General features: G+C 37.6%; 1 protein-coding gene across 3 annotated transcripts in view; it reads right to left on the reverse strand.

Annotated features, from left to right (window-relative positions):
• The window catches only part of GLMN (glomulin, FKBP associated protein), a 42,877-nt gene that overhangs the window by 18,261 nt on the left and 6,677 nt on the right, over window positions 1-17,939 (reverse strand). For all 3 annotated transcript variants that reach the window (XR_003003074.1, XM_024743602.1, XM_024743603.1), the window contains exons 5-14: window positions 17,524-17,632; window positions 15,842-16,082; window positions 14,232-14,334; window positions 6,956-7,143; window positions 4,853-4,906; window positions 3,267-3,297; window positions 3,072-3,161; window positions 1,891-1,932; window positions 1,725-1,798; window positions 377-461 (exon numbers count right to left, since the gene is read on the reverse strand). Coding sequence is in view for 2 of the 3 variants with exons in the window: in XM_024743602.1 (XP_024599370.1) it covers window positions 377-461; window positions 1,725-1,798; window positions 1,891-1,932; window positions 3,072-3,161; window positions 3,267-3,297; window positions 4,853-4,906; window positions 6,956-7,143; window positions 14,232-14,334; window positions 15,842-16,082; window positions 17,524-17,632 (1,017 nt within the window). In the remaining variant the exon portion in view is untranslated. The remainder of the gene's footprint in view (window positions 1-376; window positions 462-1,724; window positions 1,799-1,890; window positions 1,933-3,071; window positions 3,162-3,266; window positions 3,298-4,852; window positions 4,907-6,955; window positions 7,144-14,231; window positions 14,335-15,841; window positions 16,083-17,523; window positions 17,633-17,939) is intronic.

Here is a 17,939-nt window from a genome sequence, read left to right on the forward strand (position 1 = left end):
CACCAGCAAAAAGATTACAAGTCACTGAAAGCTCAGATGATGGTTAGCATTTTTTAGAAATAAAGTACTTTAAAATTAAGCTATGTACATTGTTTTTTATAGATATAATATTGCACTTAACAGACTAAAATATAGTGTAATTAAGTTTGATATGCACTGGGGAAACCAAAAAATTTGTGTGACTTGCTTTACTGAGATTTTTGCTTTATCATGGTGGTCTGGAACTAAACCCGCACTATCTCTGAGGTATGCCTGTACGCTAATACTAGAGATATAAAACGTCCACAGAGCAAAATTCCACATTAATAAATTCCACAAATGAATAAATATATCCTACAAAATAAATTGATAAATGACACCTTAGTTATGCTCTTACCTTTAATGACATGTCAATTTGATTTTTGATATTTTGAATAATAAAGGCCTCCACACCTGAGTGATTACTTGTATTCAATAAGCACCTTTAAAGCAAAATTACAATACATTTGAAATTATCTAGGCTGCATTATAATTAAATGATAATGAAAGTTTTACAAATTCAAATGGGGCATGTGCTATTTCTAGGAATACAAAAACCAGTGCATACAATTAGCAAGGTGATCAACCAATTACAAAGTCACCTATTACGATTTCTGCCCTCACTAACTGGCAAATTCTATTTTAACTGGGTCTTTCCGACACGAAATTTCTATTAAACCAAATTTGAATCTTTTTATGCATGTAGTTGCAATGATTTAACATGGCAAGGATGGTCACTAGTGTAATAGCCTAAAAACTCCCCAAATTATTCCCTGTTAGACTAACTTAATTGCAAAGAAAGGAAACTCAGTAATGAGCTTAAGAAGAAGGGGGAGATTTTGGGGTAGGAATACAGGTAGATCAGAATAGGAAGCTGGTAGAAGACATAAGCATCAAACTGAGGTTTCATAAACCTGCTATGACTCTATCAATAGAAATGAAAAAAAGATAAAATCAAGAGTGCTAGTATTGGCCAATCGCAAAGAACACTCCTTAGCACTCTGACATTGCCCCAATTTGGTTTTAACTCATTTTTATTACCTAGGTATCAACAAACTAAGGTCTGCAGGCCAAATCCAGCCTACTGCCTGTTTTGTTTTATTGGAACACACTTACCCCCACTACAAAGTTGAGCAGCTGCAACAGAGACCGTGTGGCCCACAAAGACTATACTTACTTATGGCCCTTTAAAAAAGTTTGCTGATCTTCAACTCAGAGAGTTGCTAGAATCTTTTCCTCCTCAAACAGTACTATTAATAAGCTCCACTGTTAAAGTGTATATAGCCTGTCAAAAGTTATAACTCCAGGGCTTCCCTGGTGGCGCTGTGGTTGAGAGTCCGCCTGCCGATGCAGGGCACACGGATTAATTTCAACTGTGAATAATGGACATTATTGACATATGTAAAGCTCTAGCAGGAGTCCCACCAATCTCAGTTTAATCTTCTAAGTCTATTTTAATTTTAGAGTATTTCAATTAAGCTGAAATATATACTATTATTCATGTAATATATATTTATATATGTATCCATAATTTTTGATTAACCCTTCACTACCTATCACAGAGAAGAGAATTTATTATGATATGGCTTCCAAGTAGAGAAGAATTACATGTAAAACATACCGAAATACAGTAACCTAGAATAATTAATGGCATTAATTTGGTTTTTAATCAACCACACATTTCGCAATTAACCATTGATACATACCTAAATAAAGTATATTTGCCTTGTGGATCCAACTTGTTAATATACAGCTGAAGCACAGCTAAACCCTTTTTCCTCTAAAATGGAACAAATAATATTGTTATATAAACTAAAGATTATTTATTAAAATTTCTCACTGTAACTCATTTAGTTCCAGACATTTACATACCAGTGTCTCAGTGGGGCAGAGTGTCATTACTTTGACTAAGCCCTGGAAATTAAAAAAATTTTAATTCAAACGTTAGATTATATTGACTACAAAGAAACAACTATATTATCAATGGACACTAAAAATTCAGAGAAATGAGGGCGAGAGATTTAAAGATGAAGTAAATTTTCCCCCGAGCCTTTCATTCTACTGTTTTGTCTACAGGGAGCTTAGTACAATCCATTTTGTAAGTGCTATTGAGTGGGTGTTACAAAGTATATCGTTAGAAGTAATTTTCAATTATGTCTATAGAGTGGCAAAAAAAATGAAACCGAACATACAGAAATATAATCCATTAATTTAAAACAATCAGGCTTATTATACTAACAAAAGCCATATTTTTCTATTTAAATAGTGGAAAAACAATTTTCTACATTGACATCTAAGGTAAGACCTACTTGGCTATGATAACTAACAAACAGTATAACTAATAAACAGGCAAAATGAATCACAGGAGGGAAAAAAAAAATGTCTTTGTAGTAATGAGTTATACACGCCTTGATGGAGTTCTGAGGACGTGAGTTATGATAAAAGGAAAGGAGGGCTTCCCTGGTGGCGCTAGTGGTTGAGAGTCCGCCTGCCGATGCAGGGGACGCGGGTTCGTGCCCCGGTCTGGAAGGATCCCACGTGCCGTGGAGCGGCTGGGCCCGTGAGCCATGGCCGCTGAGCCTGCGCGTCCGGAGCCTGTACTCCGCGGCGGGAGAGCCCACAACAGTGAGAGGCCCGCGTACCGCAAAAAAAAAAAAAAGTAAAGGAGCTTCATTTTCCAGGGTTTCTACAGAACCAAAGTGTTGAGGACACAAGTTATATTTTTCCACTAGATGCTATGCTGTCAACTATAGTAGCCACTAGCCACATACAGCTATTTAAGTTTAAATTAACTTAAATTAAATAAAATTTAGAATTCAGTTCCACATTTCAAGTGAACATCTCAAGTGTTCAATGTGGCTAGTGGCTTTCAAGCTGTATGGCACAGATAATAGGACAATTTTACTACCACAAAAAGTTCTATTGGACAGCAAGGCACTAGAGTTTTCAAAGGATATGGAGAAGAAAGTGGGAGAGGAGTCTGAAAAGCCCTTTACTTAAGTTCAGAATAGGAAAGGGGCTTTTTTCAAGATTAGAATACATATTTTACTTACCTGAGGTACAGTAAGAAAACTCTTGATTTCTAAGTACTGGTGAAGTAGACTGTTGTCCTCTATTCTCAATAAACCATTCTCCAACAGATACTACAGATGAAAATATACGCAGAGATACATATACGGTAAAGTCAACAGCTGTATTTGTTAACATGACTATGTATTTAAATTATAATGGGTGCAAACAAATCTTACCAATCCTTTGGAGAAAACAGACTCCTCTGTTCTGGAAGAGAATATTAAAATTTATCAACATGGTTTTCTACATTGCTTTAGAATTATTCTTCATTTTAGGAAAAATAAAGCAAAAATTGAAATTTAAATACTTAAAAAATACATATTAAGGAGAAATTCTATTGAAGAACCTAGTCAAAATTCTTAACCCACCTTTGATCTGTCTTTTGATTTGGCTACTGATATCCAAATCTAACCAAAAGCAGCCCATTCAGGGCTTATTTCAGATCAGCAGATCAGCAGATCTTCAACAGTAAGTGCTAAGAAATCAATTATACCTGATATAATACTAGGTATTCTAATTGATTAATCGGTAAAATCTTCTCAATTCTTTATATATATATATATATATATAAAAATTAATGCTTTCCATTTGTGATTATTAAGTTTAAGAGAAATCAATTATACCTGATATAATACTAGGTATTAATTGATTAATCGGTAAAATCTCTTCTCAATTCTTTATATATATATATATATATATAAAAATTAATGCTTTCCATTTGTGATTATTAAGTTTTACAATCACTGTTAACTAAATATTTAAGATCTGTGGCGAAAAATATTATCTCAGGCTCCAGGTTCTTATTCTAACCATACAAGGAATTTAAAATGTTATGTTTTTTGGCTCAATGACTAAACAGTTTGGAAATCTTAAGACTATAGAACTTAAAATTGAAATCAATACATATTCTCATTTTATGAATATAACAGAAGCTAAATAAAAATGTAAAATCATTAAGACATACATAATACAGTAAATTTACAGAGTTAATAACTACTTGTGCCAGGAGACCCTTGGAAATTCCTGCCTTGTAGGCTGAGGCTTTGGACATTTGCCATGTTACAAATCTTCCTTCACCTGGGAAGAGATGGGATTAATAAACTGTCACCAGTATCCTAGAGGATAAGGCCCTGACTGATCTCAAGGGATAATTTAAACATGTTACAGAAAAAGAAAACAAAGCATATAGAGTTTTGAAAAATTCTTAAATATCTGTCTGGGAAAACTATGCACACCTGTTACTTGGTAATTTTTTTAAAAAAGAGGAAGTCTTCCTTCTTATTAGTGCCTCAAATGAGAAAAGCTATTGAATGATATCACTATCAATAATCTAAGTTATAAAAGATGGAGTTAAGACACTTCCTTCCTTTTGATGCAGTTCACAGATTGTGTCCATGAAGCAAAACCAAGGATGAATTTCTTTTATTGACCACCCCTCCTTAGATCGGACGAGGCTGCATTGGGATAGAGATGGTTAATTTATCAACTTCTGAAATAAGCAAAGAAACCTTAGAAGCAGATGACTGGAAACCTCCTTAGAAGACAATATTTTAAAATTATCTTTAGTTTAAAATAAGAGGTTTTGTTGTAAAAACCTCCTTGGTTCATTTCTATCTCTGCTGTGAATATCTGCTTCACTATTTTATAAAATAACCAATTAATTAACTAGGGTCTGGCAAAGAGAAAGTAGTCTCCCCTGATCTTGACAAGGACTATTTTAACATTACTATTTAATTCTGAGATGCCATCTAAATGATCTTACCTTTGTAAAAGGACTTCAATATGCCCCATATTAAACTGCAAAAGGTATGATGGGCTAAAATAGAAAAAAAAATGTATATATAAACACACACACATACACACGCACTTTTAGTTTTACATACATAAATACTGTTATAGGTTGAATTGTGTCCCCTCAAAAGATATGCTGGGGCTTCCCTGGTGGCGCAGTGGTTGAGAGTCTGCCTGCCGATGCAGGGGACACGGGTTCGTGCCCAGGTTCAGGAAGATCCTGCATGATGTGGAGCGGCTGGGCCCGTGAGCCATGGCCGCTGAGCCTGTGCGTCTGGAGCCTGTGCTCTGCAATAGGAGAGGCCACGGCAGTGAGAGGCCCGCGTACCACAAAAACAAACAAACAAACAAAAAGATATGCTGGAGTCCTAACTGCCAGTATCTCAGCATATGACCTTATATGGAGAAAAAGTCTCTCTTTCTTAAAAAGTCGGGGTAGTGATGGGCAGGGACAGAGCAGGAACCCCCCCCCCACCCTAGGGACAGGATCTTTACAGAGGTAATCAAGATAAACTGAGGTCATTAATATGAGTCTTAATCCAGTATGACTGGTATCCTTATAAAAAAGGGAAATGTAGACAGAGACAAGCACACAGGGAGAATTCTATATGAACATGAAGGCAGAGACTGGAGTGATGCATCTACAAGCCAAAGAACATCAAGGACAGCCAGTAAACCACCAGAAGCTAGGAAAGAAGCATGGAACAGATTCTCCTTCACAGCCCTCAGAAGGAACCAATCCTGACCACACCTTGACCTCAGACTTCTAACCTCTAGAATAATAAGATAATAAATTTCTGTTATTTTAAGCTATCCACAGTGTGTGGTACTTTGTTATGGCAGCTCTAGCACACTAATATACATACCTAAGTCATTTTGGTGGTCGAGTGTGATTATGGGTATATGCTCTGGGGTCAGACAGAACTATGTTTGAATTCCACCTATCCTACTAACTAGTTGTATGATCTTGGGTGGTATGTATCGTAACTTGTCTAAGCTAGTTATTTTCATCTGTAAAATGAGATAGTGCTCTATTTAAAAGGGTTATTATAAAGATTAGATAATGTATACAAAGCTGTTATAGTGTTTAATACATGGTAAACATGCAAGTGGTAGCTATTATTGCTATATTTACATACAAATATGTCTCCAGGTATATTCATACCTAAATATACAAATTACACAAATACACCCAAGGCCTGCAACACAAATACACAATCTTTATTATCATGGACCTTAAAGTCTAAAAGGTGTTACATTATAGAAATATGTATTTATTTTTTAAAGTTTTGATTAAAAATTTAGTTTAAAAACTTTATGGGAAATGAAACACAAGGTCAAGGTCACTGTAACAGGAAGATTCAGCCTAAATTGGGTGGTAAAGGCGGCTTTCCTCAGAAAGCTGTATTTAGGATAAAGATGGTGCTAAGCGTGTACAAAGATCTTATAGCAGGAAGGTTCATGACACATGTGAACAAGAAACCAGAAGATCTGTGTTACTGGAGCACAGTAAACAAGAGGAAAGGTGGTAGGAGATGAATCAGGACAATAAAGCAAGGACCAGATCATGCATAAGCTTGTCTCATGGGAAAGCATTTAAGACTTTATTCTTAGAGCCATTTAGGAAGCCACTGAAGGGTTTTCATTAAGGGACGACTCTTAGAAGCTTCACTTTCTATGTGTTGAGAATAAATTGGATTAAAAGGGATTGAGGGTAGATATATAAATATCCACTCAGGATTACATTAATAATCCAGTGAAAAGATGATGGCAATTTAGACCACCCTATTGGTAAGTGGCCTAACAGCTTCAAAACCAAGCTCAGTTTAACACTTTGTAACTCTTGTCCCAATCATTCCTTAAGTCTACTTCAACACCTACCCACCCAACCACTTTCACTACTTGATGACTACTGGCTTTAAGGGATTATATGCAGTAATATTTAGCATAAAAATAGGTTTTGTTTATACTTCATTGAAAATGTACTAGTACATTAATAAACACATATTGGACATTAGATAAATGAGTTTGATGCTATTCCTTTCAGAATATATAAATAAACAATAACTCCTACCTTAATACCATTGGAAGCTGATCAATACTGATGCCCTGTACAAATACTAGATATGCCAGAGAAGCCATAGAGTCTGATAACTGTTTGTCTTCTTCTTCCTCAAATTCAAGATAATCCCAAGTCTTCTTTTTCCTTCCATGATTAAAAATCATTTTGAGGAAAGGGTGTCCAATTGCTGATAAAAATCCCTGTGAAATGGATAAAAAAGGAAGCTATAGCAGACACTCTACTGTGCACTCTCCTACCTCATATTTGCATCCTATAAAACCCCCTCCTATAAAACCCCCTCCTCTTGAGTGTAGGTGGGACCTGTGAGACTTGCTTCTAACCAACAGAATATGGCAAGATGCCACCCCTATGATTAGATTATGTTATATGACAAAAGTGAAGGGATTTTTGCAAATGTAATTAAAGTCCCAAGTCAGCTGATGTGAGTTGAGAAGAGACACTATTCTCCATTTGGAGACACTATTCTCCAAACATTACTTCCTTAAAACAGGAAGAACGTTTTTAAACAGGATCCAGGCCCTCCTTAAGAGTCAGAAACTCACCCTTGCTGGCTTTAAAGAACTAATCTGCCAAGTTATGAGGGGGCCTATGAAGAGGGCTGTCTGTCAAGGAACCACAGGCAGCTTCTAGAAACTGAAAGTGTTCCCTGGCCAGCAAGAAAATGGGGACCTCAATCCTACAGGTTCAAGAAGATAAGTTTTTGCCAACAACCTGAAGGAACTAAGTGGGTGGGAAGATGAAAAAGTTCTGGAGATGGATGGTGGTGATCATCACACAACAATGTGAATGTACTTAATGCCACTGAACTATACAGTTAATGGTTAAAATGGTAAATTTTATATGTATTTTATCACAATTTTTAAAATGCTTCAGAGATATTTGAGAACAATCTAAAAATGTGAGACATGCAAGTATCATGAAATGACAGTAAACTACTCAAATGAAGAATACTCTAGGAATGCTCTACTGACCACTGTCTGCCTGGATACGGAGTGGGCAGGAGGAACACTGGCCAGTGGCTGAAGAGAAAGAGGAAACAGTACTGATACCTCAGGTCATATGGGCTCTTGTAGGAGAAAGAGAAGCATCCCTGCCTGAGTTAACTGACTACAGTTTTATGTTTGTTCATTTGTTTTAAGGGGGGAAGGAAAGAGAAAAAGAGAGGCTTAAGAAATACAAGGTCACTCCTATGCCTCTTATACCATTTCCAATTCTAGTGTGCTGGAAAGCACCTGACCTTCAGTATCCAATGAAATTAATCTGAGTTTTGGCTCTACCACCTATTAGCTGTTAGATACTGGGTTAGTTACCTAACCTCTTTAAAGCTTCAGTTTCCTTATCTAGAAAACGACATAATACGTATGTCAATATTTATTGAGAAGCTCCACAAAAAAAGTTTAAGAAAGCTAAGGTCACAACAAACTACTATATAGAAGTCAAGGGAATGACAGAAACAGCTAAGCTAAAGCTGACCTTCCACATATTCACTCATTTATTCAATAAATACTTGAGTGCCAGGCACTGGGCCTGCCACTGTAGAGAATTAGAAAGCCAAATAACACTTTTCTGGTCTTCAGGGAGTTAAAACCTGCCTACTCCAGATGGCTCCATTAGTCATTTCAGAACACAAAAATCAACCATGGAAAATAATCCTGTCACAAGAGACTGCTATTCAGCCACCAGATGCTAAATAAACACTGATTTTCGAAGCCTTACATTCTTGTTATATCCATAAAACAAAAATTTACTGTATTCAGATTCCAAATGTCCTCTTAATCATGAAGCTCCATTTCTTCATTCAGCCAATGCTAGATGTGTTTTGGGTTTTTTTTTTCCAGAGGAAGGTTATTAGCCTTTTTTTTTTTTTAGGTTATTAGCCTTTTAAAAAATCATTATATGTACCCAGATCCTACAGTGCTGCTGTAGATATTTGGGGTCCATCTGTGTCCAAATAGGGTCTTCACTATCTATCCACACACCAACCAGCAGCCTTGCTCAGACCCAACATACCTGCGCCTCTACAATTTCTCAAGGCAGTCTTCGCCCTTTCATGAAATGTTCCTATGCTGCTGCCCCTGGGACATTCAAGCAGTTCTATACCAAAACAACTTGTGCCAGAGGGATGGCTGAGGCATGCCACATTTACCTATACTTCTTCAGCATAGAACAGAAGGCACCTCCTCACTTCACTTCCTACCCTGATTTCATTTCTATTTCTTAACTGCTTTGTGCTTCCTCACTGTTGGCTTTACTCGTAATGTGCCTTCCACTGACTGAGACCTTAGAACCTCTTCCCTATACCCTCAACCTCTTCATAGGATGCTGACTCTATCTCACTGCTCTCATTAAACCTGACTGGTTTCTGGTGGGAGCTGCTCATACTCTCACACCTCTCACATTGCACAGCGAGGAAGGCAGCAGTAGGAAAGGGTGGTATGGGTAGAGGCTTAGTATTATCTTGGTTCTTCCTGCACTCTCAGGCAAAAGCACATTTTCCTTTGAGGCAGGTGCCATACTGCCCTTTATCTGTCCTCATCTCTGTCATATGCTGACTTTCTGGTCATTTCCCCATGTTCACGGAAGACTGGTACCTGCTCACATCCTTTCTCTCTATCCAACTCCTGCTATGATCCTAGAAAAATTGAATGTTCATGTAGATAACTCCTGTAACAGGCCAGCCTCATGGTTTTTCTGACCACTAAATTCTAATGACCTTAATTTCTAATCCGTTTTGGCACCTAATTCCATCCTGGATCTCTATCAAAATTTGGAGCTATTCCATATTAGATACCTAAACTCCAGCATCTCATTTTTTGACCACAATTTATCTCCCATGCCAACCTACTCATCTACCTCTAACTTCTCTAGTCTTGTTATGCCTTCATTTTAACCTACCCATCTGTCCCCTCTTAATCCCCTTCTTTCCCTAACCAACCAATGCACTATTAGTTATTTGAACTATCTGCACCCTATATTTCCATTAGCTACGTCTACCCAATAAAATGCCAGCCTTGGAAAAACAGCTACAAACCACCTTCTCTACTTCTACACCCAGGTAGCTGAGTACTGCTTGAGAAAAATCACACAAAAATAGTATTATCACTATAGTTGTGGTCTCCAACCACAGTCGCCAAGTGCCTAGCACTACTGACTAATGTTTTCTTCATCTTCTACCTCTCTTTTCTTTCCACTCAATATTCCAAACCTTTACCAGTTTCCTGAAGCCCCTTGTTCAGTCCTCATTTCCGCCTCTCATTCTTTTTTTTTGCGGTACGCGGGACTCTCACTGTTGTGGCTTCTCCTGTTGCGGAGCACAGGCTCCGGACGTGCAGGCTCAGCGGCCATGGCTCACAGGCCTAGCCACTCCGCGGCATGTGGGATCTTCCCGGACTGGAGCACGAACCCATGTCCCCTGCATCGGCAGGCAGACTCTCAACCACTGCACCACCAGGGAAGCCCTCCACCTCTCATTCTTAAGGGATCTGAGGACAGTGGGTCTGATTCCCTCAATTATAATAATATTAATAATTATATTATAATAATAATATAATTCCCTCAATTATAATCCTCCATTTCTGCTACAAATTTTTCTACCTACATACCAGTTCTTGCCTCTTCCTCTCCAGGTGTCCTCAATCCCATGCCCAGCTGTCTGCTCTCCTTGAGCCACATTATTTCAGTTATCCCATAATACTTCTCTTTCCCCCTGTGATGGTTCCCACCCCTTCAGTCTATAAACATGCTCACACCTCCTGTCTCCCCCAGTTACCTTCCTATCTAAGGCCGTGTCTTCTCTATTGCCTCTCTTCTTCCTTATTCATCCAAACTCTTAAAGAATAGCTTATACTAGTCATCTCCTTTTTCTCATTTTTCATGCACTCCTTTATCTAGTCCACTGATTTTTGTCTCCCACACTCCACTCAAACTGCTCTTGCTAAGATTATCAATGCCATCTTACTTCCTAAATCCAATGGATGCTTTTCAGCTCCTACTCTACAGACTACCTCTGCTGCTTTTTACAGTAGCAATCATTTCCTTCTTCCTGAACTCTACTACCCCAGTTTCTGTGATATTTTCATCACCTCTTTGACTCTCCTTTCTTGGTCTCTTTGGTGGGCTCATCTTAAGTGCTGGTACCCTACAGGATTCAGTCCTGAACGCTTTTCCTTTCTCACATTGATCTACCGCTTTGGGTAATCTCATCTACTCTTTTCCAAAATTTGCTCCTTAAAAACCTGTTGTCTCTGGGTATTAGAGATACATATATTAGAAATTATTGTTAATCTTGTTAGGTGTCATAATGGCATTGTGGTTATGTTTTTTAAAAAGTCTTTACCAATTAGAGAAGCATACATAAAGACTCACAGATGAAATGATATATCTAGACTTTCTATAAAATACTACAGCAAAAAAAGAGGGAGGCTGGGGGTGGGGGGGAGGGATGAACTGGGAGATTGGGACTGACATACATGCACTACCGTATATAAAATAGATCACTAACAAGGACCTACTGTATAGCACAGGGACTCTACTCAGTACTCTGTAATGGCCTATTACAGAGTAAGAATAAGAGTGGATATATGTATATGTATAACTGAATCACTTTGCTGTACACCTAAAACTAACACAACATTGTATATCAACTATACTCCAATAAAAATTAATTTTAAAAAATTAAAAAAAATAAACTAACTTTACATTGCTCATCAACTCAAAATAAAAAGAGGGAGGCTAGATAAAACAAGACTGGCAAAAAGGTTGATAATTGTCAAAGCGGGGCAGGAGGTACATGAGAGTATGTTATATTGTTCTCTCTATTTTTATGAATGTCTTAAATTTCCATAATAAAAAAAATTTTTTTTAAGTACAAAACCCCCTACTGCTTGCTGTGTATTCTCTATCTTAATTATTGGTAACTTCACCTGTCCTGTTAACTAAGCAAAAAACCTTGTCCATAACTCAACCTTTTCACTATTCTTCTAAATCCAATCCATTACCAAACTTTGCTAATTTTATCTACCTATAAAGTTCTCAAATCTGCCTTCTCTTCTTTCCATACTCAGGCTCTCATCATTATCGCTTAACTCCCAAAAGACACCTAACCCATCTCCCTACTTCCACTCTTAGTTAAGTTCATCCTCCAATAAAGTGATGAACTCAAAACAGTTTGATTACATCACTCCCAGGCTTAAAATCCTTAACAGTTTCCAACTTTCATAGACATCTTGGAGTACATATATCACATATGGTGCTGTTTATATTGGATCCAGAAGTTTACACTGTACTCTAGTATTGGCAACAATGAAGAGGCCCCAGGCTCTTATGTGCTCCTGGGAAAATCCCTTCCCCCATCCCTCTTCATCACTCATAACCTCTTTACCGCTACCTTGACCATCAGCATTAACCCCATTAAACTATGTATCTGTTTATATCAGTTACCAAATCATCTCTCATCCTCAGAGCTATTTCCCCTAAAGTTCTGGAATCTCCTCTCGTAACTCCTCCTATCCCTCCTCAAATTTCTAATTCAGGATACAGAGGGCTGACTGTAAGTTAAACACAGATTTTTGACTGAGCAGAGTTGTGGTGCCCCTACCCCCTGGGCATTGTTCAAGGGTCAACTATACAATATGATAGGATCTTTTTAAAAATTATATATGTATATATTTATTTATTTATAAGTATTAGAGCAGAAAAATGTATGGAAGGTGTTGTGAAATAACAGAAAATATATATATATTGGTCTCTGCTAATGGTTGCTGGCACGGGGCTCCTGAAACCCTTTTTTCTTCTTTTTTTCCTGAAACCCTTATAACTTCCTAAGTGATAAGAGCACTAGGAACATCTCTTGTTCTAACGTTTGTCTTTAACCCTGTCCCTGACAAAGAGCTCTAAAACCTCTGTAAATTCTTAAATGATAAGACATTAGGAGCATCTTTTGTTCTATTAAAGTGACTCTGAGTGGGCACTAAGATGGTTCCTGGATGGAGGGTGGTAATGAGAAAGACCAAGCCATGATTAGAAGCTTGGAATTTTGAGCCCCATCCCTCAGTTCTGTAGAGAGGGGAGAGGGACTGGAAACGGAGTTAATATCTTATCATGCCTAAATGAGGAAGCCTCCATAAAATCCCCAAAGTATGGGTTTCAGAGAGCTTCCAGGTTAGCGAACACATCCACATACTGGGAGCGTGACACACTCCAACATCATGAGAACAGAAGCTCATGCACTTGAGACCCTCCCAGACCTTGACCTATGTATAATTATCTCTTCATTTGGCTGTTCTATCTCTTCATTCGGCTGTTCATCTGCAACCTTTATCATATCTTTTAATAAACTAGTAAACATAAGTAAGGGTTTCCTTTAATTCTGTGAGCCGTTCTAGCAAATAATCGAACCCAAAGGGGAGGAGGTCATGGAACCTCTGATTTGTAGCCAAGTCAAACAGAAGTTGTGGGTAACCTGGGGACCTAACATGAGCAATTGGCATCTGAAATAGGGAGCAGCCTCATGAGACTGAGCCCTTAACCTGCAGAATCTGATACTATCTCCAGGTAGTTAGTGTCAAAATTGAGTTTAACTGTAGGACACCCAGCTGGTGCTGCAGAATTGTTTCGTGTGGGAAAGAAACCCAATGGGACTTCCCTGGTGGCTGCACTGGTAGGCTGATTCCCTCAGAGGTTAGGAATCTGCGTACCAATGCAGGGGACACGGGTTCAAGCCCTGGTCCAGGAAGATCCCACATACGGCGAAGCAACTAAGCCCGTGTGCCACAACTACTGAGCCTGCGCGCCTAGAGCCAGTGCTCTGCAACAAGAGAAGCCACCGCAATGAGTAGCACACGCACCACAATGAAGGGTAGCCCCCGCTCGCCGCAACTAGAGAAAGCCCATGTGCAGCAATGAAGACCCAACACAGCCAAAAATAAATAAATAAATAAATTTATTTTTTAAAAAAAGAAAGAAAAGATAAAACCCCCACACATTTTCTGACCAGAAATGCCAGAAGTGAAGTGTTCTGAGTGAAAGTAAAGGAAAAAGACACAGGAGAACTGTAAATTTTTCCAATACAGGTGTTAATATTATTTATATCTAGTTATTGAAATTATTGCTGTTCGTTTTTCATCTTTTTATCTATATTCTATAAAAAATACATATTGCTTTATTAATAGATGTATCAATTTACATGCTCACGTGCAGTATATGAGAATACAGCAGGTAATATTTTAGATTATAGCAGATTTTATAACATTAAATTAGCTGTACTTACTATTATTTCAGATGCAAAACACCTTAAAGGATCATCTCCAGTGTCATCAGACTGCTCAAGGAATTGTGCTGTCAGCAAAGGGCATTTCAAGCTTCTGAAACAACTAAAATTTAAGAAATGGGTAACGATGAATATAGCACTTCCTGAGTATAAAATAACTAGTTTTCACATGAAAAATAACATAAGCACCAATAACCCAATGGCCTGTAAAACTGGTGATATAAGAGCCTTCTTACTAGTAATGGGGAGAGCATGAGAATACCTTGCTAGATTCAATGCAGAGAGTCACTTCCATGTCTGGACTATACCAATGGATACTGAATATTTATCTTAGGACCAGTGCTAGCGTATATGTAGTTTTCATTAGTTTAAGGAAAATCAGGACAATGCAGTAATTTTTTCATAAAACTATATTTGCTTTATTTAGAAAATCAAATGTATTCTGTGATTAAGCCTTACCTATTTTAGTTAAAATATGTTTTCTTTCATGAAATAATGGGTTTTATAAATGGTAAAAAATGCTTTAATGTCCTAACCTGACAAAATAGAAAGCTAACAGTGGTTTTCGTCTCAAAATTTTAAAAATAAAATTACTGGTCCATGTTGTTCAATATAATCCAGTCCAGCACTATCTAAGAGTCCCATATATAATTAAAGCCCCATATATAATTAAAAATTTTTTAGTAGTCACATTAAAAAAGTAGTAAGAGACAAGAAAAATTAATTTAAATAATTTCTCTTATTAACCCATATGTCAGAAACATTATTTCAATGTTACCAGTATAAAAATTATTGAGGTATTTTAGTATTTCTTTTAATAACAAGTCTTCGAAATACAGGGAGGATTTTACACTTAGAGCACTAAATTTGGACTAACCAAATTATGCTTGACAGCCATACTGAACAGTGCATACATAGTCTACAGCAGGGGTCCCCAACCCCTGGGCCACGGACCGGTACTGGTCCTCAGCCTGGTAGGAACCGGGCCACACAGCAGGAGGTGAGCGGCAGGCGAGCCAGCGAAGCTTCATCTGCCACTCCCCATCACCCCCCATGGCTCCCCATCACTTGCATTACCGCCTGAACCATCCCCCACCTCCTGCCCCTCCCCATCCGTGGAAAAATTGTCTTCCACGAAACTGGTCCCTGGTGCCAAAAAGGTTGGGGACTGCTGGTCTACAGTACCCCTGGAGTGAATGCTACTGGGTTCTCTGCTACTGTTTTTGTTGTCAAATTGGAAGTTCAACTGTCTGGTGCATCTTCTGCTGCTTTCAAAGGGAGAGTAAAAACATAATTCCCCTGCAGAAAACCAGATTCTTTGAGCTACACTCATCTATTTCCTTCACTGCTATTATTCACTTACCATGGTGAGTAAAGGCAAACCATAGAAGAATATAAGTAAACTAAACAAATGGATTTTGGTTTCATTTTTTAAAAATATCAATGCTTCATTAAATGCCCATGTTATATCAACTGAACCCCATATTCTTCTAAAATTCAAAATTAGAAACTAGATTTAAATTTCCATTGCAAACAAATAAAACAAAGAAACATAAAATAACTGAACTATCACTTAAGTCCATTATGAATTATTCTTAAAATATACTTACAATTTCAGTATTTCATCCTTTAATTTTTCATTTTCCACTGAGCTTTCCTTGTTATCAATGACATCTTCCACAAAAGGCTTAGTGAACTCTATTAAGGCCTTGCAGCACTGACAAAGGCCATAGTCATCTGCTTGTATTTGTTCTTTTGAGTATGGAACAGGAAGGAGAGACAGCTGACTCCAAAGCGTAGACAATGCTAATCCAACTGAATATGCCTTGTTGTTACGAAGTTTCTGAATCACTAAAACAGAGACCAAGTTGTTACTTGAGGCAGCCTCATCAAGTATGCTAAACATGGGAGAAGTCCAATAAATGCAGAAGTACAACACATATTTCCCCCCCATATTTTGACAACTCTGATATCAGGATGACATATCATAGCTTAACTGGCAGTATTTTTTTCCTTCTTAGGGGTTCATAAAATAATGGAGCATCTTACAATCATGGCACTTTACAACAGATGCCATGAAATTTTGTTTAGGTATGTTTATACCACAGGTTACATACTTAAAACGAAAACACTTCTTTCCATATTTTTTTGGTTGTTATAAGTATAAAATAGGAACAAGTGTCTTGTAAACTATAAAGCACTGTAAAAATGAAAGGTAGTAGTATTAGATTTTTTTCTAGAAGACTTTAAATATTTCAAGTTATACAAAGCTGTTGGGAATTCATATTTAAAATAAATTTACTCTAGCTTCTGATTTTGGGTCCTTCTACCAGACTCTGAGTTATATGTACATTATAAAATGAAAAAGTGGTCTCTTCCCATGCATAAATACTGTCTGCCTTGGTTGCCAAAGTCCATTACTTATCAATACTGTTTTTGCACTCAGTTATGGAAACTTTTCTTTCCACACTTGTTTCATTGTTCAGTAGTATCTTTGTTATTCCCAATCCCAACCTCCTAAAGCAAAGGCTGAGCAATGCCCTGCCCGATACTGTTCTTAATTAAGATACATGACTACCACAATGCTATCAAACTGAGCACTGCAGAGGCAATCCTTTAAATATGTTTACAGGAAAAATTCTAAATATAAGCTGCAGATAGGAATATAGCAAAAACTATAGGCCACAACAAAGCACATGAAAAAGAGCATGACATTCAACAAAATATATACTGGGTACCATCTCTGTGCCAGGTATTGCCATCTTTCTATGAGCAGCAGGATTCAAACTCGCATTGATATTACTAGTTTAAGCAGAGTACTAAATAATTAGGCATAAACTATGGGACTTCCCTGGTGGCACAGTGGTTAAGAATCCACCTGCCAATGCAGGGGACACAGATTCAAGCCCTGGTCCAGGAAAATCCCACATGCCACGGAGGAAATAAGCCCGTGCACCACAACTACTGAGCCTGTACTCTAGAATCCATGAGCCACAACTACTGAGCCTGCAAGCCACAACTACTGAAGCCTGTGCACCTAGAGCCCGTGCTCCTCAACAAGAGAAGCCACTGCAATAAGAAGCCCCTGCACCGCATCGAAGAGTAGTCCCCGCTCGCTGCAAGTAGAGAAAGCCCACGCACAGCAACGAAGACCCAACGCAGCCAAAAATAAATTTATATAAAAAAAAAATAATTAGGCATAAACTTTGCTATAGTGTTGACATCTTGGAGTAATATCAAGGCACTTACACAAATAAAACAAGAAACACTTAGATGTCAATATACTCATTACCTGTTTGTAATGGCCGAAGTAAAAGAAGAATAATTTGGGATATCTGTTTTCCAGAGGGTTCTTCAATCAGCTCAAGCAAACCCAACAATAATTCCTTTGGATTACATAACTATAAAAATATTCACAATTGAACCTGTTTAATACAAGTTGTATTTAAAGCCACATGATTATTATTTTTAAAAGGCATATACTGAGACAGTATAATTATTTTTGTTTAACAGTAAAACACCTCATAAAAAAGTTTTTAAAAAATACACTAGCAGGGAGAATGGATACATGTACATATATGGCTAAGTCCCTTTGCTGTGCACTCGAAACTATCACAACATTGTTAATCGGCTATACTCCAATATAAAATAAAAAGTTAAAATTAAATTTTAAAAAATACACTAGCAAAACACAGAGTCTGAGATTCT

This window comes from Neophocaena asiaeorientalis, unplaced genomic scaffold (genome assembly GCF_003031525.2).
Source record: "Neophocaena asiaeorientalis asiaeorientalis breed wild unplaced genomic scaffold, Neophocaena_asiaeorientalis_V1.1 scaffold317, whole genome shotgun sequence".
NCBI classification, from domain to species: Eukaryota; Metazoa; Chordata; class Mammalia; order Artiodactyla; family Phocoenidae; genus Neophocaena; species Neophocaena asiaeorientalis.